Source organism: Sus scrofa, chromosome 9, assembly GCF_054392235.1.
Source record: "Sus scrofa isolate SSC_HxYL_T2T_F1_AM1 chromosome 9, Sscrofa_HxYL_maternal_Yorkshire_Landrace_v2.0, whole genome shotgun sequence".
In the NCBI taxonomy this organism is placed as follows: Eukaryota; Metazoa; Chordata; class Mammalia; order Artiodactyla; family Suidae; genus Sus; species Sus scrofa.
In genome coordinates, this window is record NC_139391.1 from 88255934 (window position 1) to 88283699 (window position 27766).

Below are 27766 nucleotides of genomic sequence, written 5' to 3' on the forward strand. Positions count from 1 at the left end.
ATGCTACCTTGCCTGCTTTTCTCCCTGCTCTAAAGTAAGCCATTAGAGTTGCTTAAGATGCTTTAAAAATGGTGTCTGTCAAGGCAGCAAGTGTCATTTTACAATAGGTGTGCAACTTTTAATAAGAAAATATTATTCTTATTAAATTTTCAAAATAAGACTATTGTCCAGGAAATCAGCCTGGTGCATTAACTATCAGTTAATACCATTAAAAGTTAACTGACTTAATGCAAAGGTCTTGAGAGATTCAAGAGTTAGGTAAACCTACACGTTTCATGAACTGCTTTATTCTGCATGGGTTTTTAATATAATTTTCCTTTTAGATAATTACTAAAGATTGATCTTTAAATGATCATAGGGAAAAAGTAAAAGTCACTGCTAATTTTCTATAACACTCTGGCTAAATCTCAAAAATACATCAAATACTATTTCAGCATAAAATAACATGGATTTAACTATTTTTTTTCTTGTAGGGTGTTAGTCTAAACAATGAAAAAGGAATTTCAGGTGCATTATTAAATATAATGATAATTAATATACACTGCAAAATAACTAATAGTTTTGAAGTGTTGATAAATGCGATGCATAATAATTTTCAACAACCCTTCAGTACTCTCTTGTGATTTTGCAGGTAGTTGGCTTTAGAAATACGGAAAAAGTTCCAAGATTAAGTACTTTTCTGAAATCCAGAGGTCACTGATACAACAAATAGAAGACCCCGGGCAATGGCCTTTATTTCTGTTTTCTACCCAGTGGCGTATAGTTATTTTGCACAGTAATATTCCTACGCAGCTTCTGTCTCCCCTCCTATGGAAGTCCCATAAAACACTGTCTTCAAGGAGTGAAAAATATTTTAACCTCGGACTACTATGAATTTCCACTAAAGTGCTTAGAGAAGTGGACTATTTCAGTTGTGGAGGCCAGCCTACTCAAAATAACTTCTAAAACATTAAAACCATATACATGTAAGGATAACCTGACCCCCTTGCTGTACAGTGGGAAAATAAAAAAAATTATTAAAAAAAAACAAAACAAGAATAACTTTCAAATAAAAGGCTGATATGCAGAAGTTGTAATAAAATAGTTAAGATTCTATAATAAAAGAGTGGTAAAGATTTGTAATTTCTAATCTGTTTTCAGTTCCCAGGTCTGTGATTGGTTAAATCCAGGTAGTCGGCATAAAGAGATCCACCTGCCATTAAAGATAAGCAAATTCTAGCTATTTTCCTACTTCTCAGATTCTCCCCTTTTTTCTCATAATTCTTTTCATGTACTGTTTACATTTAGGCTTTACTAGCCTCTTGACAGGAGACATCATTCTATACATAATTTACCTTTAAAAGTGTTTATCGTACCTTTAGTAATCAAGAGAGATATAAACACATAAATTATGGAAATAAGCAATCCATCTGATACTGTATTTCCTAATGTAATATTATGTGAAATTCTCATTTAAATGGTATTCCCAAACACAAAGGATTTCCATAGTATTCAACTTTACAAGTAGGTTTAAAGCACCATTAAAATAATCTCTTTCTTAAACCAGCTTAACTCCTTTTCAACCTGAGTGCTCCATGCTTGGTTTGCTGTGGTTAGAGCTGCCAGAGAAGTCTCATTGACTGGCTTTGCCTATTTAATACCTGCATTCTTTCACCCACTACTGTGCATTACAGAAAGCTTCAGAGATCTTGTATTTTTGTCCTCTCTGAACTTTATATCTTTGGGCAAATAAGCTTATTGAATGGTTAATGGGTTTTAGGAGTAGAAAAACAAATTGGGAACAGCCCCACTTTTATAACCCTTTGCTTCATGACTTTGAACCGTCACCTAACCTCATCTCCACAGTCTAAAAGGCTCCCATACAATCACATAACTTACTTGCAATAGTCTTAAATATGTCTGCATACAAACTAATCTAGAAAAACACATCTCCTATGGTCATCCACACCATTACTGCCTAGAGAAATACCTAAAACATAACCTAATTTTTATAAGTGAGTAGAAAAATCAATGATTTTTTGGGTCAATTATTTTCCCTCAAGCAACAAGGTAAATGTGGTCTCAACTGCTTAAATGTAGGACACAAAAATAGAAAAAATTAATGCAGTTTTCTCAAAATGGATAAGATTTATGATTTGAGGTTTAGGGCACTTCTCAGACTTATTTAGAATTTTTGTAAAAGACATGTAAATGGTGACTATACTGTAAAATATGTAAGTTGGCAGATAAGTACTTCTGGCTAATAATACATCAATCTGACGGGTACTACACAGGCAAATCTCAAATGGCCATATACAAAATCTAAGGAGAGTGGTGGTGTTTTCATTTCAAGTCAAGTAGAAGTAAGCTGGCACCACCCTGAATCTCCCACTGAAGGCAATTATAAACCCTGCACAGATGCATGGAACAGCTAACTGAGGATTGCTGCAAAGCAAATGATAGCAGGTAGATAAGGGAAGGAAACCAGAACATGAAACGCTCTGAGCCAGAGATGATCTTCCTGTTTTTTTCTCCCCCTTCATATTTCCCAGCCTGGAACTGTAACACCAAGTATAGGTGGAGAGCTCCAAGAAAAGCCTTGTTTTTGATTCAAGGGTAGGCAATGAAGGACTTGTAGGGAGAGGTGAGAGAGGGTGAGAGAAGTATCTTGTGTCATTTCACCCCTACTCCACCCTAATCCCTCCCATCCCAGTACCCTGGCAATTCCATAGCGGTGACAGGGGGCTACAACTCCAGTGAAGGAGAGCCCTTCTCTATTGTCACTGAAACTACAGTCTCAAAAGCATGGGCAAATGTCTGCTGACTTTCTCTCTCTCTCTCTCTCTCTCTCTCTCTCTCTCTCTCTCTCTCTCTCTCTCTCTCTCTATTTCTTTTCCTTAAGGCCCTGGAGGTAGATGCTAAATCAGGAAGCATGTGGTAGTGCAGAGAAACTAAAGGTTTGGATTTCTAGCCAGAGCAGCCCTGGCAGTTCAAAAACATCAGGGAGATCCTGGAGTGGAGAGGGCCTCAAAAAGACTATCTCTTAAAGTTGTTATATGATCTTCAGAGTTTACCCCTGGACAGCGTAAGAAATAGATTTGACCTTAAGAAGCATACTGACAATGGAGAGAATTGAGTTGGGGGTAGACCACACCCAGGTTCCAGATAAACCTATGGATCTTGTACATGGAGGATAAATCTAACAATAATTTGAAAATTGAACTGATATTGGAACTATGATTCACAGGCAGCAGGTCAGGATTTGTGGCTTGAACCTAACTGGGTCAATTACCTGCTAAAAGAGCAACAATGACAACAATAAAAAAATTATTCCTCACGAGAATTAAATAACATCCAGATATAGTTAAAATATTCAGGACACAATCCAAAACTTTCAACATATGATGATCCAGGAAGATCTCAAAAAACTCTCAAGGGGGAAAGATAGCCAATGATGCAATCCCTGAGATGATCAAGTGTTGGAATTATCAGACAAAAAATTTATAGCAGCTACTATTACCATCTCCAAGAAGTAATGACAGACACTCTTGAAATGAAAGCTGATAGAGATTATCAGCTGAGAAAAGGAAGATAATAAAAATGAACCCACTGAAAATTTTACAACAGAAAAATAAATGACAAATGAAAGGGAACTGCAAAGGCTCAAGAACAGCATGGAGATAAAAGAAGAAAAAGTTAGTGAGCTTAAATATAGATGAATAGGTATTATCCATTATGAACAAGAGAAAGAACAAAGAGGGAAGAAAAAGTTAACTGAGACTTAAAGATTGAGATACTACATAAATATCTAAAACATGTCATCAGGACTTAGAAGGAAAGGACAAAGAATGCAATGCTTAAATCACTATTTGAAGAAATAATGGCTGAAAACCTCCCACTTTGGCAAAAGACATAAACCTACAGATTCATGAAGTTCATAGAAACTAAAAAAGAATAACCTTACGGAAATCCAGCCCAGATTCACCAAAATAAAAGTACTGAAAATTAAGGACAAAGAAAAACATTTTTGAAAGCAGCCTGAGAAAAACGATGCATTACATTTTGTACAGCAATGATTCAAATGTGGATTTCACATTAGAAATCATATTATGTAAAAGACAGTATGTGAGGTAAATGAAGTAAATGAAGAGGATTTAAGGATGAAGTCTTATAATACTTACAATTAAATCAGAAGAGCTGAACACACTGGAATTCCCATTGTGGCTCAGCTAGGGGGGTTAAGAATCTGACTAGTATCCATGAGGATGCTGGTTTGATCACTGCGTTGCTGTGAGCTGAGGCATAGGTCACTGATGCGGCTTGGATCTGGCATTGCTGTGGCTGTGGCATAGGCTGGCAGCTGCAGCTCCAATTCAACCCCTAGCCTGTGAACTTTCATATGCAACAGATGCAGCCCCCCCCCCCAAAAAAAAGAGCTGGACACATAACTGCATAGCTGAAATACAAGGCTGTGCACTGGGATGGCATTATAAAGATATCAACACAGTCACACGAATACAAAGGACCAGGCAGTTATTTCAGACAGATGGGCAGTTAAAAAGTCTTCATGAGGAAATTGCTGCTAAGCTTGGCATTGAAGGGAGGGATTTTATTTTATCTTTAGTATATATGTATTTATATGCCATTGCCTTCCAGAAAGATTTTGAAGTAAACTTATAAAAATACATATATCTCAACAGGGTAGGATAATTAATTCAGGCAAAATAATAAACAGTAGGTAAGATTAAATGAAAGAGATAAAAACCATGAATCCTAGACAACCGCTGAGAAGAACCACAGATTTGCAGGGAGTCTGCTTGAAGGCCAGAAGAATGTGTCTTTTTTCTAAACCACACAATAGGGAACGAGGATTTTAGGTACAAAATTAAGCTGTATAAGGAGAAAGCCTTTGCAGAATGGTTTCTATGAAGAACGGCTGGCATATGGCAGCTTTGGGAGATTGCTTGAATGCCATGACAAAGACAGTGTACTCCATGATGTATGAAACGAGGAGGCAATGAATTTTGAGATCAGACTTAGATAATCAGAGTTGTGTTGTTCAGTACTAATTCTGGTAATGGCAGGATGGCTTTGGCTATATGGGGAAGCAAAAAATAATGTATTAAATAACGAGAAAAATGTAAATAAGGTGAAAAAGAATTGAATTCTGTTATCAATGATAGAGCTTTATCTGGTTGCTAACACAAGTGACTGAGTGAGGCAGCAAAGCATCATAATTAAGGGAAAAGGCTTTAAGCCAGCTCAGCTGCTCTACCTCCAACTGTGTGGCCTTGGGTAAGTTGCTTGGCTTATCTGCCTCAGGTTTTTTTTTTTAATTTATGACATAGGTGTTATAATAACTTTACTGACTTCTTAGGGTTGTTTTGAGGACTAAATAAATGATGGATATTAATATGCAGAACTGAAACTGGTACACGGTAAATGCTGTTAAATATTGTTAAGCATTACTACCATGGTTTCCTCCAAACATCTCTAGGACATCACAATGTTTTAAAAATTCAATTAGCCTTCATCTACACATCACTAAATTCCTGGGACTGGAAAATCTTACTTTTACTTTTTATTTTCTATCTTAATGTCCTGAGATTAATTTGTCATTCTGGCAAATGATTGAATGTCACTTAACAATTATGGTTATTTTAAATAATTACTACAAAAACACATAAATAAAAATTTAATAGGCCCGAAACACTGTTCCTCTTTTTAAACAGTTTGCATTTTAAAGCTCTGCTGAATATTTTCTCAGCAAACATAAGTGTCAAAAAGAAGATAAACTCTGTGTACTTGTGTGCCTAAGGCCATGAGGATAAAGGTCAGGCCTTCCTAAGACAGGAGGCAAGCAAAGTCTAGGCAACTAGTCAGTGTCTGAATCAACTAGATACTAGAGTCCGAGAAGGAAAGTGGCATTGGAGTCAGAAAACAGCCTGTGATGGAATGGTCTACACAGTGGAAACAGGGCCTGAGGGAGGCAGGAAGTTGCTCTTAAGGCACTAAGTGAACAAGTCTCTGTCCCAATAATACTAGGAAGTAAACTTAAAGCAGCAAGACTACCAGGTTTGGCAAAGACTGGCTGACTACAGATCAGGGTTGAGTTGTGTGCTGAAGGTATTTAACACTGGAAGCTGAGATTGTGCAAGTAGGTCAGAGTCCTGAGAAGTATTATCCTAAGGAAGGTAAACAGGCAAGGGAGACCAAAACACATGTAAGTGCCTTTAAGTAGTTGCCTTGAATTCAGCTATCACTTTGATGAATCTTCATATTTTACCTGTGGTCATTTTACCATTTAGCTTATGATCTGTTCTTGACTTCCTTTCCATTCTCTACCACATGGAAGAAAGTTTCAGGAATCCTTTCTGACTTAATCATAAATAAAATACCCAGAGTGATACTGCATTTCAACTTCTTTGGCATTACTTTTCACAGAAGTATTACAAGTAACAACTAATACACGAGTATTAATATTACAAAGTATTAAAGGAATGTAGCTCACAAAATGTATAAAATGAATACATGATTGATAATGGAGTGAAGTGGCCCAAGAAGTTTAATTGTCCATTACAGAAAACAGAGATTGAATCTTTTAAGGTTGAGAAAGTACTTCTTCTCTGATACATTCATCATTCTTTGCTTTGAGAATGTAATGAATAAAGATAACTCAAAATAACGTTTACATGTATACATATGAAAAATATGTGAATGAATTGCTAGCCAACCTACATTATGTTCAGTGAAAGATTCAGTAGACTGCATTCTTTTAAGCTGTTATACTACCCCAAGAAATATTTAGGAAACTCACAAATTCAAAATGCACTTGGTGTTGGCAGCCTAATGATGTGTGAGGCACAGTGCTATGCTCTGGAGGTAGAGAGATAACCAAAATCATTGTGCCTGACCTCAATAAGCTTATGTCACCAAGAAGCTAGTTAGAAAAGTGGATAGTTTCAATTCCATATAGTTCTTTGATAAAGAAATATGAAGCACTGAGGCTGAGCTTTTGGACTAGTTGAGGCTGGGGATGGGATGGAGTGGAGGAAAGATAATATTCAAAAAAGGCTTTACGAAGGAATGGCAGCATGAAATGAGTCTCAAAAGAGGAGGTGTTTAACTCAACTAAAGGAGAAGAAAGCTTATTTGGGCAAGAGGAAAGTATATGAAAATATGAAAAAGAAGTGATGGTGTTAGTGAAACAGGAAGCCCAATTCAAATTATATTTTATCAGATAGAAAGTAATCAAATATTTTAGGTAGAACAGTGTCATGGTGAGATTAGTATTTTATAGTGATTACTTTGGTAGAAAAGTGAAGGTTGGATTTAAATAGGAAAAAAAAATGGAGATGGGGAAAGATTGATGTGGCCATTGCTGGAAGTGAGAGAGAAATCAAATGGACCAAATTGAGGACAAGGTACTAAGGATAAAAAGAGTCCAGAAATATGAAATATCAAGTGGGCAGAGTTATGGAATCTTAGGGTATAGAGAGAAGTATATAGAATGAGCCTCAGATTTTTAGCTTATGAAACTGTGTGCCCCACTACTCTATATAGTAAAGGGAGGGACAGGAATTTGGGAAAGTAAGAAGTCATTACTTGGTGGGTGGAAAGGAGATGGAAGGAAGTGCATGATGAGTCCATTGTGGCTACACTGAATTTAAGGCTTAAGATGGTCACTCTTCACTTAATGAAATTTTACCAGGCACCCATCACTTGTAATAAACTGAGGTGGATGGGCTGGGTGTGCAGATACAAAATGAAATCTGACCCAGTATGTGATCTCTCATATTAGTATTCTTCCTTCTCTCCTCCCCAAACTGCTCTTTTTTCTCTCCACAATGGGAACATACTGACAACATAGTATGTTTGAAGTGGTCAGGAGGAAGGATTAGGGAGGATGATAGAAAGGGGAGTTTACTCAGGCCCTGGAGTCCACCACAGAAAAAGGCTCTTCACGAACTGGTTCAGTATAATGTCTTCTTGAAATAATTGTCTCTTTAGTTTGACATGCTTATTAACATTGCTAATTATTACAGGGTTAAAATCCATTCTCCATTAATTCAGTGACTAGCATAAAACTGTTAATACAGGAGTACCTAACAAGCTTTCGTGCACTACTTTTCAGTGAGGTAATTTAAAAGGCCATACAAATAATTACAAAGCATATATTTGAGAAGAAAGTTTTAAGCTTTATAGTTTTTGTTTTTCCGATACTTGAATTTAGGATTAGTGAAATTTTCAAGTAAATATTACCTTAACTTTTTTCAATTACTGTTTTACGTTGAAAAATATACATAACATAAAATCTACCATTTTAACCATTTTTAAGCACATAATTCAGTGGCACTAAGTACATTCACACTGTTATGCCATCATCACCACCATCCATCTCCAAAATTTATATTACTCTGATTTTTTTTAAAGTATTAATTTATAAAAGAATTAAAACCCACTTATCACCTGCTTTTCCATTTTACATATTCATCTCAAGGAAAAGCAGAACTTCTGCTGTGCTCTAAAATTATATCTAGAGCAATTCCTTCATAAACTGAGTATCGGCTTATGGATATTTAAATTCAGAAAAGAATTTTAACATTCTACCAATTTGTATGTTCTGTAAGAGAAACACTGTGTTATTCAATCGAAGCGAGAACACGCTTTAGTTAAACCATACCAGTGCTGTGAATACTAAATATCCTCTTCAGTTAAAGTGAAATTTAAAGTTCAGATCTCCACGTGGTTCTAGGAAATGCAGAGTATGCCAGAATACGAAGTAATGGTAATGAGCCACAGTCTAGTACAGTTCTTGGCCCACTGTAGACTGCAATAAATGATTGAAATAAGAGTGTTTATATGGAGAAAAAACTAAATTTAATGTATATAAAATTTATTATTTTTTTACAAAGAAAATTGCTTTTCTTTATTGAATAATTAGGAGGGTCATGAGTATGGAGGATGCCAACTAGATTTTAGTGAATCAAAATCAGTAGGCACTCACCCTTTATTCACTCACTGTAATAAACATTTATTGAGGGTAGCAGGTATAGAGAACAAGGTAAGAAATGGCAAAGAGCTCGCTGATTAGGGTGAGAAATGACAGAGGCTTGGATGATGATAAGGACAGAGATAAAAAGTTGAGAACTTAGTGATCTATCTAGGAGGAGAAACAGGATGTAACTGCAGCTACAGAAGGACCAACCCCAACCATAGAGAATGTGAGAAACACTCTTTAGAGACCTGTGCCTTGGCTTTTTATGAGACTAGGATATTACTTTATAGAAACTCAAGAAAGGCTCTGTGGGTCTTTGCTTGGGCCTGCTTGTCATGCTACCACGTTGCCTCTTCTGTACGTGGCATCTCTTTGGAAATCACAATTCCACCATGCACAGAGGTAGCCCACTGATGCTCAAGAAAATATGTTAGATTCTCGAGAAAGTATGTTAATAATGCAAGAGGGGGTTATATTTTAAATATATTAATATTCTCTCTAAAAGTTATTATTAATTTAACAAGTGTTTAGATCATGATAATTAACAGGTGAAATGAATATCTTGTTACTAATTGAGACAAAAGTTAACAAGAGAGTTCTCAGCAGAGATTGTGTGAAATAAGCTAAAAGTATTCTGAGACCCTAATTATATTTTAACAGAGATAGATTTTTAAACCTGGAGAAGGGCAGTAAGTGATTACCAAAGGTCATACTGGAGAAGGGATGGCCTGGGGCCTTTTCAGGTGGAGATTCAGGGTGGAGAGCAGCCATGAAGAGTGCCAACGGTGGAGTCAGCTTCTTGCCTTTCAATTTCTAGTCTGCCCCTTAATATCTGTGTGGAATCGGGCAAGCTATTTAAACTTGGTCTGCCTCAGTAGCTTTATTCATGAAATAAAGCTTATTATAGGGTTTTGGTGAGAATTAAATGTGTAAACACAGGTCAAGTGTCTCAAATTGTATGTGGTACAAACTAAAAGCTTAATAAATGTCACATATTATTGTTGCCATTATTTTTTCTTGATTTAAAACACAGCATAGGTACCAAGAAGAATTCCAAAGAACACAGAATATTCATGGAAGGTGTTTGGTTTCATTGTCTTTCATTTATTCCTCTGTGATGAAGGCTGATGAAAAGTGACCTTTCATTAAGTCTAGAATTCTGGGAGTTCCCATCGTGGTTCAGCAGAAACAAATCTGACTAGTATCCATGAGTACACAGGTTTGATCCTTGGCTTTGCTCAGTGGGTTAAGGATCTGGCATACTGTGAGCTGTGGTGTAGATCTCAGAGGCAGTTTGGATCCTGCATTGCTGTGGCTATTGTATAGGCCGGCAACTATAGCTCTGATTCAACCTCTGACTTAGGAACTTCCATATGCTATGGGTGTGGCTCTAAAAAGATTAAAAAAAAAAAAAAAAAGACAAGAATTCTGCTACCACCGTGACTACTAGCATCCTGCATCACGACTATCACCACCATCACTGACAGCACCTCCACCGTTATCATGACCACGACCATGGCCATCACCTCTACCACCATCATCAAAACTACCATCACCATAAATTTCACCACTATTTTCACCATAACCATCATGACATCATCCTAACCATCATTATCAGCACATGATCATCACCACCACTGACAGCAACAATAGCACTTTCAATATGCATGTGAGTATAAATGTGAACTCAGAAGTGCCATTGGAAGAGGGGAGAATAACAAACAGGATGTAAGTGTATATGTGCAGGGATTTTTTTAAAGGATATTTGAAACCAACTACAGATGTAGCAGAAGGCAGGAGAAGTTAGCCAGTCTAGAAAGATTTTAAGACAAGTTTGTTTTACATTATTACAACAGAATTAATGGATTTTACAAATGTGTGGTTCAATTAGCCAAAAAGAATACAGCAACGAATAAACACAAAGTCATATTCATGTGCAGTATATAAAGTCTGAGCCAACTTCTTCAGAGTAAAAGCATTGGAAAGGTAAAAATTAAAACTCCTTTCTTATATGCTAAGCTGTGCTCTTTGCGATCAGTAGCTAAGTGTTTGAATTAGTGGTTAGGAGAATGGGCTATAATCAAAGAGTCTGGGTTTGAGTTCCATATCTGTTACTTGTCTGACCTTAAGCTACTTTTTGACCTTCTAATGCCTCAGTTTTCTCTATCTGGAAAAATGGTGATATTTATTATTAAGACTTTGTGTGAATATTTAATAAACACTAATATAATGTATGTCAATTATTCTCAAAAAAATAAACCCCAACACAATATTCACATGTAACCCCGTTACATCAGCACATAGCACAATGCCTGTACTAATTTAAGACGAAGACCTCTGCTGTCACTCCCTAACCATCTTCCCTCCCAATCTTAACTAGGCAGTAAATGGTACCTTTATTTGCACACAGAGCTAACCTCGATTCATCCTTTCCCTCATTCCTCTCTCTCATCCTAAGGGAATTCATTAGCAAACTCTTCCTGTTTCACCTCCAGAATGTAGCTCAAATCCGTCCACTTCCCGGCCACTACCCTGGCCCAAGGGCAGACCATTCTGACAAACCCTGTCTTTCAGCTGTTACTCAGTACAATCCATTCACCACGTGGCAGCTAAGGTGAACTTTACCATCGTTTTTCTTTTTTTTTTTTTTTTTTTTTTTTTTTTAATTTTATTTTTTTATTTTCCCACTGTACAGCAAGGGGGTCAGGTTATCCTTACATGTATACATTACAATTACAGTTTTTCCCCCACCATTTCTTCTGTTGCAACATGAGTATCTAGACATAGTTCTCAATGCTATTCAGCGGGATCTCCTTGTAAATCTATTCTAGGTTGTGACTGATAAGCCCAAGCTCCCGATCCCTCCCACTCCCTCCCCCTCCCATCAGGCAACCACAAGTCTCTTCTCCAAGTCCATGATTTTCTTTTCTGAGGAGATGTTCATTTGTGCTGGATATTAGATTCCAGTTATAAGTGATATCATATGGTATTTGTCTTTGTCTTTCTGGCTCATTTCACTCAGTATGAGATTCTCTAGTTCCATCCATGTTGCTGCAAATGGCATGATGTCATCCTTTTTTATGGCTGAGTAGTATTCCATCGTGTATATATACCACATCTTCCGAATCCAATCCTCTGTCGATGGACATTTGGATTGTTTCCATGTCCTGGCTATTGTGAATAGTGCTGCAATGAACATGCGGGTGCATGTGTCTCTTTTCAGTAGAGCTTTGTCCGGATAGATGCCCAGGAGTGGGATTGCAGGGTCATATGGAAGTTCTATGTATAGATTTCTAAGGTATCTCCAAACTGTTCTCCATAGTGGCTGTACCAGTTTACATTCCCACCAGCAGTGCAGGAGGGTTCCCTTTTCTCCACAGCCCCTCCAGCACTTGTTATTTGTCGATTTATTAATTATGGCCATTCTGACTGGTGTGAGGTGGTATCTCATGGTAGTTTTGATTTGCATTTCTCTTATAATCAGCGATGTTGAGCATTTTTTCATGTGTTTGTTGGCCATCTGTATATCTTCCTTGGAGAAATGTCTATTCAGGTCTTTTGCCCATTTTTCCATTGATTGATTGGTTTTTTTGCTGTTGAGTTGTATAAGTTGCTTATATATTCTAGAGATTAAGCCCTTGTCAGTTGCATCATTTGAAACTATTTTCTCCCATTCTGTAAGTTGTCTTTTTGTTTTCTTTTTGGTTTCCTTTGCTGTGCAAAAGCTTTTCAGTTTGATGAGGTCCCATGGGTTTATTTTTGCTCTAATTTCTATTGCTTTGGGAGACTGACCTGAGAAAATATTCATGATGTTGATGTCAGAGAGTGTTTTGCCTATGTTTTCTTCTAGGAGTTTGATGGTGTCCTGTCGTATATTTAAGTCTTTCAGCCATTTGGAGTTTATTTTTGTGCATGGTGTGAGGGTGTGTTCTAGTTTCATTGCTTTGCATGCAGCTGTCCAGGTTTCCCAGCAATGCTTGCTGAATAGACTTTCTTTTTCCCATTTGATGTTCTTGCCTCCCTTGTCAAAGATTAATTGACCATAGGTGTCAGGGTTTATTTCCGGATTCTCTATTCTGTTCCATTGGTCTGTCTGTCTGTTTTGGTACCAGTACCACACTGTTTTGATGACTGTGGCTTTGTAGTATTTCTTGAAGTCTGGGAGAGTGATGCCTCCTGCTTGGTTTTTGTTTCTCAGGATTGCTTTGGCGATTCTGGGTCTTTTGTTGTTCCATATAAATGTTTGGATTGTTTGTTCTAGTTCTGTGAACAATGTCATGGGTAATTTGATAGGGATTGCATTGAATCTGTAGATTGCTTTGGGTAGGATGGCCATTTTCACAATATTGATTTTTCCAATCCAGGAACATGGAATATCTTTCCATTTCTTTACATCTTCTTTGGTTTCTTTGATTAAGGTTTTATAGTTCTCGGCATATAGGTCCTTTACCTCTTTGGTCAGGTGTATTCCGAGGTATTTGATTTTGTGTGGTACAATTTTAAAAGGTATCGTATTTTTGTATTCCTTTTCTAATGTTTCATTGCTGGTATACAGAAATGCAACTGACTTCTGAATGTTAATCTTATATCCTGCCACTTTGCTGAATTTATTAATCAGTTCAAGGAGTTTTGGGGTTGAGTCCTTAGGGTTTTCTAGGTATAGAATCATGTCATCTGCATACAGTGACAGTTTGATCTCTTCTCTTCCTATATGGATGCCTTTTATTTCTTTTGTTTGTCGAATTGCTGTGGCTAAGACTTCCAAAACGATGTTGAAGAGCAGTGGTGAGAGTGGGCATCCCTGTCTTGTTCCAGATTTGAGTGAGAAGGCTTTCAGTTTTTCCCCATTGAGGATTATATTTGCTGTGGGTTTATCATAAATGGCTTTGATTATATTCAGGAATGTTCCCTCTATACCCACTTTGGCGAGGGTCTTGATCATGAATGGATGTTGAACTTTGTCAAATGCTTTTTCTGCATCTATTGAGATGATCATATGATTTTTGACTTTTTTTTTGTTAATGTGGTGTATGATGTTGATTGATTTGCATATGTTGAACCATCCTTGTGAACCTGGGATGAACCCAACCTGGTCATGGTGTATAATTTTTTTGATATGTTGTTGGATTCGGTTGGCTAAGATTTTGTTGAGAATTTTTGCATCTATATTCATCAATGATATTGGGCGATAGTTTTCTTTTTTGGTGGTATCTCTGCCTGGTTTTGGAATGAGGGTGATGGTGGCCTCATAGAATGTCTTTGGGAGTATTCCTTCTTCTTCAACCTTTTGAAAGAGTTTAAGGAGGATGGGCACCAATTCCTCTTTATATGTTTGATAGAATTCACCTGTGAAGCCATCTGGTCCTGGACTTTTATTTGTAGGGAGTGATTTTATGACCTCTTCAATTTCATTTCTAGTGATCGGTCTGTTCAGTTGGTCTGTTTCTGCTTGATTCAGTTTTGGCAGGCTGTAAGATTCTAGAAAATTGTCCATTTCTTCCAGATTGTCAAACTTATTGCCATATAGTTGTTCATAGTATTCTCTTATGGTTTTTTGTATTTCTGCTGTATCCGTTGTGATTTCTCCTTTTTCATTTATAATTTTGGTGATTTGGGTTCTTTCTCTCCTCTTTTTAGTGAGTCTGGCCAGGGGTTTATCAATTTTGTTCACCTTTTCAAAGAACCAGCTCTTGGTTTTATTAATTTTCTCTATTGTTTTTTGGGTCTCTATTTTATTGATTTCTTCTTTGATCTTTATAATTTCCTTCCTTCTGCTGACTTTAGGACTTTTTTGTTCTTCTTTTTCTAATTCATTTAGGTGGAGGGTTAAGTTGTCAATTTGGGATCTTTCTTCTTTTTTGAGAAAGGCCTGGATTGCTATAAATTTCCCTCTGAGCACTGTTTTCGCAGCATCCCATAGATTTTGAGAGGTTGTGTCTTCATTATCATTTGTTTCAAGGTAGTTTTTAATTTCCTTCTTGATTTCCTCATTGACCCATTGGTTTTTTAGTAGCATGTTGTTTAGTCTCCATGGAGTAGGTTTTTTCTCTTTGCTTTTCCCATGGTTGATTTCTAATTTCATGGCATTGTGGTCAGAGAAGATACTTGAGATAATTTCTATGCTCCTAAATTTATTGAGATTCGCTTTGTGTCCCAATATGTGGTCGATTCTTGAGAATGTTCCATGAGCATTTGAGAAGAATGTGTATTCTGCTTTTTTTGGATGTAGTGTCCTGAAGATATCAATTAAGTCTAACTTTTCTATTGTTTCCTTTAGGATCTCTGTTGCTTTATTGGTTTTCTGTCTGGAGGATCTGTCCATTGATGTGAGGGGGGTATTTAGGTCTCCTACTATGATTGTATTCTCATCAATATCTCCCTTTATGTCTGTTAATATTTGTTGTATGTATCTGGGTGCTCCTATGTTTGGGGCATATATGTTGATGATAGTAACATCCTCTCCTTGGATGGATCCCTTAATCATTAAATAGTGTCCTTCTTTGTCTTTCTTTATGTCTTTTGTTTTAAAGTCTATTTTGTCTGATATGAGCGTTGCAACTCCTGCTTTTCTGTCATGTCTATTGGCATGAAATACTTTTCCCCAGCCTTTCACTTTCAATCTATATGTATCTTTTGTCCTAAGGTGAGTTTCTTGTAGGCAGCATATTGAAGGTTTTTGCCTTTTTATCCACTCAGCCACTCTGTGTCTTTTGATTGGGGCATTCAGTCCATTGACATTTAAGGTGATAATTGATAGATGATTATTTATTGCCATTTGATCCTCGTGTTCCAGTTGATTCTATGGTTCTCCATTCTTCTTTTTTTTTTTTTTTTTTTTTTTTTTTTTTTTTGGTTGGATGGTCTCCTGTTATTATCTGCTTGAGTGTATTATTTTTTTTTTCATTTTTTGCAAATGCATTATTTGGTTTTGGCTTGTGGTTGCCCTGTTTTTTAAGTATGCTAACCCCTTCCCATAATTGTGTGTTTTAGCCTTATGGTCCTGTAAGTTCAAACACTTCATTATTATATTAAAATTAAGAAGAGAGACATACATACAAACAAAAAGGATTATTTACCTCCTAACATCCCTTGCCCACATTTTATGGTTTTGATGACTCTTTTATTTTTTTCTTTTTAATTTTATTTTGTTTGAAGCATGTTCATGATTAAATCTGTATGCTGGCTTATTTGAGTGACTGCTCTCTGATTACAGTTTCCTCAGTCCTAGTTCTTCCTCTTCTTCTTCTTCTTTTTTTTTTTTTTTTTTCTTTTCTTTTTTCTTCCCTTTCCTTCCTTTCTTTTTGGTTTAGAGAAGCCCTTTCAATATTTCCTTTAACCTGGGTTTTGTGTTGCTGTATTCTTTAAGTTTTTGTTTGTTGGGAAAAATTTTTATTTCCCCTTCTATTTTAAATGATATTCTTGCTGGATAAAGTATTCTAGGTTGCATATTTTTTCCTTTTAGCACTTTAAATATCTCTTGCCATTCCCTCCTGGCCTGTAGTGTTTCTGTAGAGAAATCAGCTGATATTCTTATGGGGGTTCCCTTGTAGGTAACATTCTGTTTTTCTCTTGCTGCCTTTAGGATCCTCTCTTTATCACTAACTTTTGCCATTTTTATTATGATGTGTCTTGGTGTGGGTCTGTTTGGGTTCAGTTTGTTTGGGGCCCTCTGTGCTTCTTGTATCTTGAACCCAGTATCCTTTAGATTTGGGAAGTTTCCAGCGATAATTTCTTCAAATATATTTTCCATTCCCTTATCTTTTTCTACTCCTTCTGGAATTCCTATTATGCGTAGATTGGCCCGCTTTATATTATCCCATAGGTCTCTTATATTGCTTTCCAGTTTTTTGATTCGGTTTTCTGTCTGTTGACCAGATTGAGTGATTTCCATTATTCTATCTTCCACATCACTGATTCGTTCTTCTGAATTATTCATTCTGGTTTTTACTGCCCCTAGTTCAGTTTGCATCTCTGCAAATGAATGTTCTAGTTTTTCTTGGCTCCTCCTTATATTTTCTAGCTCCTTTCTGAGGGTATCTGCATTACTGTTCATATCTTCTCTTAATTCCTTCAGTATTTTCAGTATTTCTCTTTTGAATTCTAGGTCTGTCAGACTGCCGAGATCTGTTTCATTGTTGACTGTTTTAGGTGAGTTCTCCTGTTGGTTTGACTGGGGGTGGTTTCTCAGCTTCTTCATCTTGCTTGTTGTCCTCTTTCTCCTGAGGGAGTTGTACTCTCCGTTATCGGGTAGTGTTTGCCTTGTCACTGCCGTGGAATATTTCCTGAGGGCTGTCGTTGTTGGTCAATCTTTTTTGAGGCAGTGTGGCTTTTCTGGAGTGTTGATGGAACTAACAGTGTTTCTTTGAAGCAAAGGAGGACTTCCTGAGGGCAGACAGGACTGGGAGGTCCACCCCACGATGGTAGCAGATTTCACTTGGTTCTCAGCACCCCGTGGGGTCTTGGGCAGGTAGCAGGGCCCTTGGAGACTCAAGAGGCTCCTCCCCAGGGCAGCCCGACTCAGAAAGACCCTCTGAGATCTTTTCCCAACTCGGCCAGGCTTGTTGCAGCTTTTCTGGGCTGCAGGGGGTCCTGCCTGGAGCTGGCAGTCCTATGCAGCTGGTTCACTAGGTCTCAGCACCCCTTGGGGTCTTGGGCGGGTAGCAGGGCCCTTGGAGACTCAAGAGGCTCCTCCCCAGGGCAGCCCGACTCAGAAAGACCGTCTGAGATCTTTTCCCAAGTCGGCCAGGCTTGTTGCAGCTTTTCTGGGCTGCAGGGGGTCCTGTCTGGAGCTGGCAGTCCTATGCGGCTGGTCCACTAGGTCTCAGCATTCCCTGGGGGCTTGGGCAGGTAGCAGGGCCCTTGGAGACTCAAGAGGCTCCTCCCCAGGGCAGCCCGACTCAGAAAGACCGTCTGAGATCTTTTCCCGACTCGGCCAGGCTTGTTGCAGCTTTTCTGGGCTGCAGGGGGTCCTGCCTGGAGCTGGCAGTCCTATGCAGCTGGTCCACTAGGTCTTAGCACCCCCTGGGGTCTTGGGCGGGTAGCAAGGCCCTTGGAGACCCAAGAGGCTCCTCCCCGGGGGAGCCCGTCTCAGAAAAACCGTCAGAGAATTAGGTCGATCTATTCACGGCCTGGCTAGGCTTATTCTAGCTTTTCTGGGCTGCAGGCCTTTTCTAGGGGGCTGGTGGTGTTTGGTGCTGCTCTGTGGAAGTGTAGCCCCTCCAAAGGGCAAGCAGGCCTGTGCAGGGAGAGCCCCTGCGGTGGTAGGCTTCAGGCAATTGTTGAGGCCAGCCCTCCTGGATGGCAGGCAGCCCCAGGTTCCGCGAGAGCGTAGGGGGTGGCGGGGGTGGGGGGAGGGAATGCACTGGGAAGCACAGCTTTCTGCTAGCTAGCGGGCCTGTAAGCTTGCTGTGGCGTGGGGGGTATTCTATGGGAACCCACCCCTTCTTTTCTCCGCTCCCCAGCACGGGCGCAGACCAGGCTCTTCTCCCAGGTTCCCTCTGAGGCGGCTTTCCACTTCCCCGCCCCTAGAGTATTGCTCCCTTCCTCTGCGACAGCTTTGTTTTCTAGTCTCCCAGGCAGTCTCTGCCCGTCAAATGGTTTCTAGACCTCCCAAGCAGTTTCCGCTCTTCCCCGCCCCCCTAGCCCGGGGACTAATCTCTGGAGCCGAGGTCTCGGTGCCCAGCCCCCACCCAGGCGTCCCCCGGCCCTTTCTTGGGGACTAACCTTCGGAGGCGAGGTCTCGGTGCCCAGCCCCCACCCAGGCGTCCCCCGGCCCTTTCCCGGGGACTAACCTCTGGAGCCGAGGATTCGGTGCCCAGCCCCCACCCAGGCGTCTCAATTTTTGGTGACTGTGCCCGTAGTTCAGATGGTCCGTTGGGTTCTTGATCCGTTTTTCCATACTCCGACTTACTGCTACACTCTTCTCTGCATCTGGGGATTCCTCCGGTTCATTTGATCTTTCGCCTGGTAGGAGACTTTCCAGGGTGCAGGATCTCTTTCTCCTCCGCAGTTCCCTTTCGGGAGCGCCCGTCCCGCTCGGATTCACCTTCTCTCACTCTCCTCTTTTCTCCCGTTCTGCCCAATAATGTCACGAACTTCTTGCCATTATTGGAGTTTAGGTTCCTCTGCCAGCGATTGGTTGCTGTTCTGTGCGAGTCATTTCTTCTGTAGATGTGCTTTTTTTGTTGTGTTTGTGGGAGAGGGCGAGCGTGTCCCCCTACTCCTCCGCCATCTTGTCCTCTCTCCTACCATCGTTTTTCTACTTATCTGTCCCCTGCTCATCTTTTCTACTTTACCTCTTACCACTCCCACCTTACCTCTAAAAAGTTTGGTCACACCATCCTCCTTACTCTTTAACACACCCAACTCATTTCTCTTCTTTCAAAATGACCTCCCAGAGCCACTTACATAAAGTAGGATCCTTTGTACTCCACCTAGTTCCTCTTCATCATTTATCATAAATCTTGTCATCAAAAGTTATATTTACTACATATCTATTTCTCTATATTAATTTATTCAATTTCCTATTATAAGAATGCAAGTTTCTTTAGGACAATATATATATATTTGTCTTTTGTCTTTTGAGGGCTGCACCCACGGCATATGGAGCTTCCCAGGCTAGGGATCGAATCAGAGCTGCAGCTGCCGGCCTATGCCACAGCCACAGCAATGCAGGATCTGAGCTGCGTCTGAAACCTACACTACAGCTCACAGCAACACCAGATCCTTAACTCACTGAGCAAGGCCAGGGACTGAACCCGAAACCTCATGGTTCCTAGTCGGATTTGTTTCTGCTGCACCATGATGGGAACTCCAGGACAATTATATTATTGACTACGTTCTATTCCATGTTCTATTATTGCAATGTTTTATTATTGACCATGATCTATATTATCGAGCAGGCTTCTAAATTCCAAGAGTAGTGCCAAGCATATTACTGAAATGTAATAAAATATTCACTATACAAACGGAAACTGAAATTTAGGGAGATCTAAAGATTTCACTTAAATCATATCTTACTGTGGAGAGAACAATTGTAATGGGAGGTTCTCTACAGAGAAGAAGCCCTCAGATCCTCTCATGGGGGCAAAAGAGCAGATGGGTAATAAATTCATGTCTGAAGTTCCCATAAATATTTTCCCATAAGGTGTTCTTTTTTTTCTTTTTTTGGCTGCACGCGCAGTGTATGGAAATTCCCGAGCCACAGCTTTAACCCACGCCACAGCAGCAACCAAAGCCACTGCAGGGACAATACCAGATCCTTAACCCACTGTACCACAAGAGAACTTGCATAAGGTGTTTCGAAATAAGTACAAAAACAGTTAAAAGAACCTTTATCAATTTTGCTAAATTCCAGAGTTTATAACTGACCTATGGTATCTAAAGGTTATACTTTGGCTAACACAAACATTCAAATACTAAATCATTGCCAAGTGCAGAAAATATCTAAAACCTGAATACAATGGCTCTGCCACATAAATAAGGAGGGAAGAAGGTACTTGGTGATAGGCCCAAAGCTTAGATATTGTGGTTATTTACTTATGGGAGTATTTGATTAGTTAGTTATGGGAGTATATAATATCTGGGAAACAAAAAAGAAAATGATACAGCAATTTAATTACCCTGTACTTACTGTGCATGGGGTCTGCATCCACGGTTCCCCATCGATCTGCATTGGCAGAGACTTGCTAGTCCTGGGGAAAAATATTTCAAAGTTTAACACAGCTTTATACAACAGGCTGTAAGTCCCATATAAGATGATGAGACCAGGGAATGCATATATGGTAATAGCTAGGCTCTGTTCTAAAATTATATCTTCTGAAAAGGAACTTGAACTCTTCACTATTAATGAATACCTGAAAGGTACCTTAATTACAGGACCGTTAAGAGCTTCCTGGTAAATGTGGTGATAAAAAATCCTGGATGCCAAAAAACAAATGCTGGCTTTATGCCTAATGACACGATCAGAATTCCTATAGTCAAAAGGGCCTCCTTGATTTCATGCAAACCCACATTGCAAACCTGGAGAAAAGTGTTTGACGTCGCAGATTTTCTAGCATCAACACTTTCGTACATATAAATAACACCAATCATATCTGTGCTGTAGCCTGTGGTTTCATTTTAAGGTCAAAATAGATCTATTTTATCTGTAGGTAAATTTGTGAATACTGTTTTTTAAACAAATTTAAATATAATACACATATAAAATCTTACTTTATAATAAGTCATTATTTACTTTTCTAGAAACAGTGGTGGACTTTAGTTCATGAAAAAATATAAGTTAATGGTCCTTCAACAGTGTTTTCATTGGGTATTTGGCCTGGTAGATACTTCCCTCTGTAAACTAAACTGAGTGTGAACTAGATTAGAGGGGGAAAAATTTGTATGTTAGAATTGCATGCATGGTCTCAACAAAAAAGAATCAAATTCCAGTGAACTTGCAAGTAACAGTGAATGAAAACTTTGTAAATTCTGCCAATTTCCATTATTTGTTCTGGGGTTAGGAGATGCAAACTACTGCATGTGGAGTGGATAAGCAATGAGATCCTTCTGTATAGCACAGGGAACTATATCTAGTCACTTATGAAGGAACATGATGGAGAATAATGTGAGAAAAAGAATGTATACATATGTGTAACTGGGTCACTTTTCTGTGCAGTAGAAATTGACAGAACACTGTAAACCAACTATAAGGAAAAAAATAAAAATCATTAAAAAAAGAAATTGATAATGACGTACAGATAAAACAAACATTATTATCAGAGTCTGCTATAATTTTAAATAATTCGTAGTTATGCCATGTCAATCTCTTTCTCACTATAGAGAAGGGAGCTACCTGATAACCACAGAGGAGCACTGAGCCAGCCGCCGCCCAGCACTTTTCAAGCCTGTGTATATTTGCCCCATCTCCATGGCTCCTTCCAAGCCAACCACCTCCAGCAGCTGATCACTCAGATCTGAAAGAAAACAGAAGCCTTGTCAGTTCCAGTGCATATGCCTACTGCACAGCCTAAAATTATGGAAATGAAAAATAAAAGTTACTTCGCAGAGAAAGTTTCTCTGACTAGGATTCTCTATTAAAAGTAACAAAAGGTGGCCTATTTCCGACACACTCAGTTTGACTAAACCTTGAGGTGCTCTGGGAAAAGATGTGTTGTCAGCTTTTTCTAAAATCAAATGGGAAGAATGGATTCTTAGCCAAAAAATGCCAAAAAATATACCAGTAGTTTTTATCATCCACAAATGTGATGCTATTCCACAAGTATATATGGAACATTTATACACCCCCACATCAGACATTTGGCAGCAAATACACACTTCAGTACTATAAATAAAGTATGAGGATATGCTGTCAAACATGATTTTTTTAAATTACTTGGACAAAGACCTTAGAGGTTACAGATTTAAATTTCTCATTTTAAAGATCAGAAGACTTGAATCCCCGAATCACGGAGTGACTTGTCCACAGTCATAGGTAAATCTGTGAAGTTCGAGAAACCATATTAGTTTCCAGAAATGCTTTTCTGATGATAAGGAATATGTTACCAAAGTCCACCTGAGAGTAGATTAGGCTAATTAGCACATTACAGTCATTATATTTTTTAACAGAAGACAGTAAAAAGAGGCTAACAGTTTTAGGTATTGCTTGCTGGGTGTTTCCTCAGTATCTGTCACTGGACTATTCATTCTCTATATCACCTCCTTTGCTACCCAGCTCCCCACCCCGAGCCAATTTAAGACAAAAATAATTATTAGAATTTACAGAGCTGAAAAATGGAGAAGTTAACTAATTTATCCCTATTCACATATATAGGAAGTGACAGAGCCAAAATTTGAATCCAACTACTCTGAGGCATAACTACATGCTATATTTGATAAATCAACCACAGCAAAAAGAGATATTTAAAACAAAATTACAGAAGCATTTCTTGTATAGGGAGCAAGAGTGGTATGTGTGAGCCGCAAGGTCCCTCTCCGAACTGAAGATTTTCATGTGGCTTGAAAGCAGAGGACGCCCTCACATCAGAAAATTCTACAGGACCCAGTCTTGGAGCACAGTCTTGAAGCTTAAATACCTGAACTCTTGCTTTGAAGGTAAAATTTTAGGTGCACATGTATGGTCCCTTTCTGTAGTGATACTTTCATGTAATTCATGTATTTTCAAATGTAAATAAATTACTTGATATTTTTAAAGTATTTACTACTAAACACTTTTTACAGGTAGGCTAGAGCTCCTCTCTGTGACAACACCATATGGCTGATGATGAGGTGCTGCAGAGGGGCGGTGGGGAGGTGGAGGTTTGGGGCCCTGAAATGAGAAGCACAGAGGGGGTTTGGCAGTGGCGTCAGGGGCAGGGGTCTCAGCCATGGTTAGGCCAGGGCCGAGCTGGGACTGAGGCTGTGGAGGGAAGGTGGAGGACAAGGAGTGGCTTCTTCTCACCTAGCTGGGTGGCCTGGTCAAAGACATGAAGTCCCTGGAGGAGATCTCTTATCTCTGCCCATCAAAGAATCTAAGATCACTGCCTTTTTCCAGGGGCATCCCTCAAGGGCAGGTTTTGAAGATCATGCCTTTGCAAAAGCAGACCTGTGCTGGTCAATGGACCAGGTTCAAGGCACTTGTCACCGCTAGGGACTATAATGGATGTGTCAGTTTCAGTGTCAAGTGCTCTAAGATGACAGCCACTGCTATACGTGGAGCCATCATTCTGGCCAAGCTCTACATTGTTCCCCTGCAGTGAGGCTACTGGGCGAACAAGATCAGCAAGCCCCCTGTGGCCCCTTGCAAAGTGATTGGCTGCTGTGGCTCAGGACTGGTGCACCTCATCCCTGCCCCCAGGGGCACTGGCATCATCATAGCCCCTGTGCTCAAGAAGCTACTGGTGATGGCCAGAACTGACGACTGCAACACCTCTGTCCACCTCTGTCAGGGACTGCCTTGCCACCCTGGGCAACTTCACCAAGGCCACCTTTGATGCTATTTCCAAGACTTACAGTTATCTCACTCCTTATCTCTGGGGAAAGACAGTGCTCACCAAGTCTCCTTGTCAGGAATTCACTGGCCTTCTTGTAAAGACCCACGCCAGTGTGTCTGTGCACCAGACCCAGGCTCCAGTTGTGGTCACCACATAGTTGCATATGAGGAAAATAAAGTGAATGAAGCTGGTTTATTAAATAAATAAATAAATAATAAATAAGTAAGTAAGTAGGCTAGAGAGGTGGTATGTAGCGGCACAGGGTGGGTATGATCGTTGTACATGATCCCATGTAATAGCTGGTTATAGCTGAGAGACGCCTCCAGGGAAAACAAGCATATGCGTGTTGTTATGTACTTCATTTTGTATAGAAAACCCTCATTTTCCACTAATGAATCCATTTTAGCATGAAGCTCAGAGAGGTTAAATGATATATTTTCAGGGTAGTTCAAGTGTGTGGTGAACTGCACTTTGAAATCTCAAAGTTTGTTAGGCCCATGATCTGTAGTAAATTAAAGCCCTGAAAAGAGAAAGTGTGACCAAGCCACTGCATTTTTTCAAGTGAACTCATTTTAAAAAACTATTATTTTTTAAACTTTAAGGTCTAGCTGCAGTGTTAGTTTTCTTCATATAAACACAACCATCTAGCTACCAAATGAAATGTTAACAAGTCATAATAACTTAAAGCATTCACCTTGCTTTTCTAAGCCATATTTAGACTTATTTCTCATGAAACTTATTCTGTGTTTCTAGCTTAAATTTATGTTGCTGAGAACAGATGGACAAGGAATGGAAACATATTCTTTCAGCTGTAGCCGGCACTAAAATGTGCTTGGCTCTAGAGCCTGGGTGTTAATACGCACATTTCTTAGATATATGTCAACCAGAAAACTGCACTGTGGCAAGCACTAAAACCGCAGATGTGTGTCTGGTGATATTTATAAAACAACAACAACAACAACCACCGCCGCTAAACTGAAGTTCATATTTAGTATTGTGTAGTTTGCACTGCCTGATTCTTAAATAGGTGAAATTTTATGCTAATTTTTGTAATGATCTGGTTGATGGGAAGTATTCTACAAGAAATGAAATGCTTTCTCATGACAGAGTTAATCTGTAAGCCCTAACTTTTCCGTGAATCACAGGGATTGTCTACATCCACAACATATTGCTACTGTCTACCACCCTCCTTCTGATTTTTTCCTTTCTTTTAATTTCTTGTTTTCTTCCCATAAGACTACCCTGAAAATCAAACCCACTATTAATAATTGGCAATTAAGACACTTCTTATGGACTTAGAAGACACAGGCTTTCAAACTTCCATGTTCTTGCTAACACAAAGGACTGTGTAGAAATAGAATATTTAGAATATTTACCAATTCTCAAAAAAGTAAGTAAATACCATGTTCCTTCTAATTAAGTTGTTCAGAAAAAAATTTCTAATTTGTGCTGCATAAACTTATTTCCATGACACTTCCACATTTTTGAATAAAGCATCCTGCAATGTCTGTGTACAACTGCTGCCTCTCATACACTGTCTTTGAGATCAGTCTTGACTGGTTTCAGACAAAAATAATTTCTATATAATTTTGAACTGTTTCTATATATGGTATTATACAGAAGCATCAGATACTTCCTCACTTCACATTCCAGTTAAAATTTTTTTATCTATCTATCTATCTATCTATCTATCTATCTATCTATCTATCTATTTTGGCCATTCCCATGACATGTGGAAGTTCCTGGGCCAGGGATGAATTCATGCAATGGCAAGGACCCAAGCCACTTCAGTGACAACACTGGATTCTTAACCCACTGTGACAAAAAAGAACTTCTAAAATGTATTTTAAGTGTAGGCCTCCTTGAGATGGCACCCCCAAGCAGATTCACCACCTTAACTGGCATGCTCCCTATCTACTGCCTTCATGTTTAAAAGTAGGAGTAGTGGGGGAAAAAATGTAATTGTAATGTATACATGTAAGGATAACCTGACCCCCTTGCTGTACAGTGGGAAAATAAAAAAATTATATAAATAAATAAATGTAGGAGTAGTGAACTGGAGCTGCAGCTGGCGGCCTACCCCAGAGCCACAGCAATGTGGTATCTGAGCCGCGTCTGACACCTACACTACAGCTCATGGCAGGGCCGGATCCCCAACCCACTGAGCGAGGCTAGGGATCAAACCTGCATCCTCATGGATATTAGATCCACTTACGCTGTGCTGCAAAGGGAACTCCAAAATTTTAATAATATATTGTGACATCTGAAAATTATATTCAATTCAAATTTCAATGTTCATAAATTAGTTTTTATTGAAACATAGCCATGCATTCATTTAGGTTTTGTCTGTCTGCTTTCACACTACAATGGCAGAAGACAGTGGTTGTAGCAGAAACCATATGGCCCAGAAAGCCTAAGATATTTATTATTTGGACCTTGAGGAAAAAAAAGCGCCAACTTCTGCTTAAAAGAAACATTAACTCTTTGAGGCCACTGAGGTTTTCACTTAGTACTGCCACCATAAATCCTAAACAGCATCACAGTGGCCTGAAAGATATAACATCCAAGTACTTGTTCTTTAGGGTGTGTATACTGGTCCAAAAAACAGCTGCTCTCAACCATGAATCTTGCCACAGTCAGATACTGTGAGGTTTCTCGTAATCAGTTTGTAATTAATCATGAAACATGAAAGTCTCTACATAATTTTATCACAAAAGAAACTAGAGCAGCTTAACATTCAACGTTATACTCAGTCATTGCATCTGGTTGGCTTTCTTGTGTCAAGGTAAAGAAGGAGAGTCATAGAGAGGAAGGCAGAAGTTGCATCCAGGTCTAGAGATCCAGGTGAGTGCTCCAGCTATGAGAGTCATTTGCTGAGCACTGAGAAATCCAGACGTCCTAGCTGTGGGAAGCGTGTCTACCCTGATGAAGACAGCGCTTTTGTTCAATTTAATGTTATGAGACATACTTTTGAAGGGGAAAAAATCCTATGTTTCTGAAAGAGTGACCATATCTTTCCAAATGGATCTATGGGTATTACAGAGGCAAGAGAATCTGCCAAATTTGGCATTTTCATATTTAAAATAAAAAAAATCTCGAAGAAGTGCTTCAAAGGGAAGAAACTTAGTGAAATAACTTAATTGGGATATAGTAGAACAAGATACTTAACATAAGGTCAGTGACTCTGAATGCAGAAAAATAGAACTTTATTTTCACTAACATGTAACCGAAATTAAGCACTTGATTATTGAGCCATTGCTAGATTTTTAGAGGTCATTTATTAAAAAAGAAGCACTTATGCTACTAAATCAAAATCTTTATGGCATTTCAATATAGTGGTTTCCTTTGTAAGCCTACTTTGTAAAAAAATTTTTAAAACATTACTCTGAGAAGAGTCAGTAGATTTCAGCAGACTGGCGAAGAGAATTATAGCACAAAAGTGATATGAAACCCTAGAGTTAATTTGCTTTTAACTTTGTTTATATTTTCCTGAACACTGTTAGTGCTGTATTACTGCTACACAGGTGACTGGGAGTATGAATGCAAAATCTGAAAGTCAGGACTGCAATAAGGGTTTGAAAATACAAGAACAGCACAGCTAATAAATGGATAATATTTATTCATAGCTTAGTCTCTTCATTTTTGACAGTTATACTCTGATAATATGTCTCATTATGTAATTGTTTCAGACTGCCATATGTAGGGAACAGAAGAGGATGCATTATAAACACAGACTGAATGTGGGGTTTAGCATTTTGGCATTTTGTTGAATATAGCGGGTACTGAAGGGAGAGGAACAGGGTGGGGGCAGGGCAGG

The 27766-nt window shown here is 38.9% G+C and overlaps 1 protein-coding gene and 1 pseudogene across 12 annotated transcripts in view; one reads left to right on the plus strand and one right to left on the minus strand.

Moving 5' to 3' along the window:
* Positions 1–27766, minus strand: part of DGKB (diacylglycerol kinase beta) — a 657175-nt gene that overhangs the window by 17688 nt on the left and 611721 nt on the right. For 11 of the 12 annotated variants that reach the window (XR_014815900.1, XR_014815899.1, XM_084977158.1 and 8 more), the window contains 2 exons: positions 21813–21933; positions 20610–20670 (listed from right to left, as the gene is read on the minus strand). Coding sequence is in view for 10 of the 12 variants with exons in the window: in XM_084977158.1 (XP_084833284.1) it covers positions 20610–20670; positions 21813–21933 (182 nt within the window). In the remaining 2 variants the exon portion in view is untranslated. Of the gene's footprint in view, positions 1–20609; positions 20671–21811; positions 21934–27766 lie in introns of those variants that run through there. The other variant, XM_084977161.1, reaches the window with a different exon arrangement.
* On the plus strand, positions 22969–24106 carry LOC146400024 (small ribosomal subunit protein uS5 pseudogene; annotated as a pseudogene).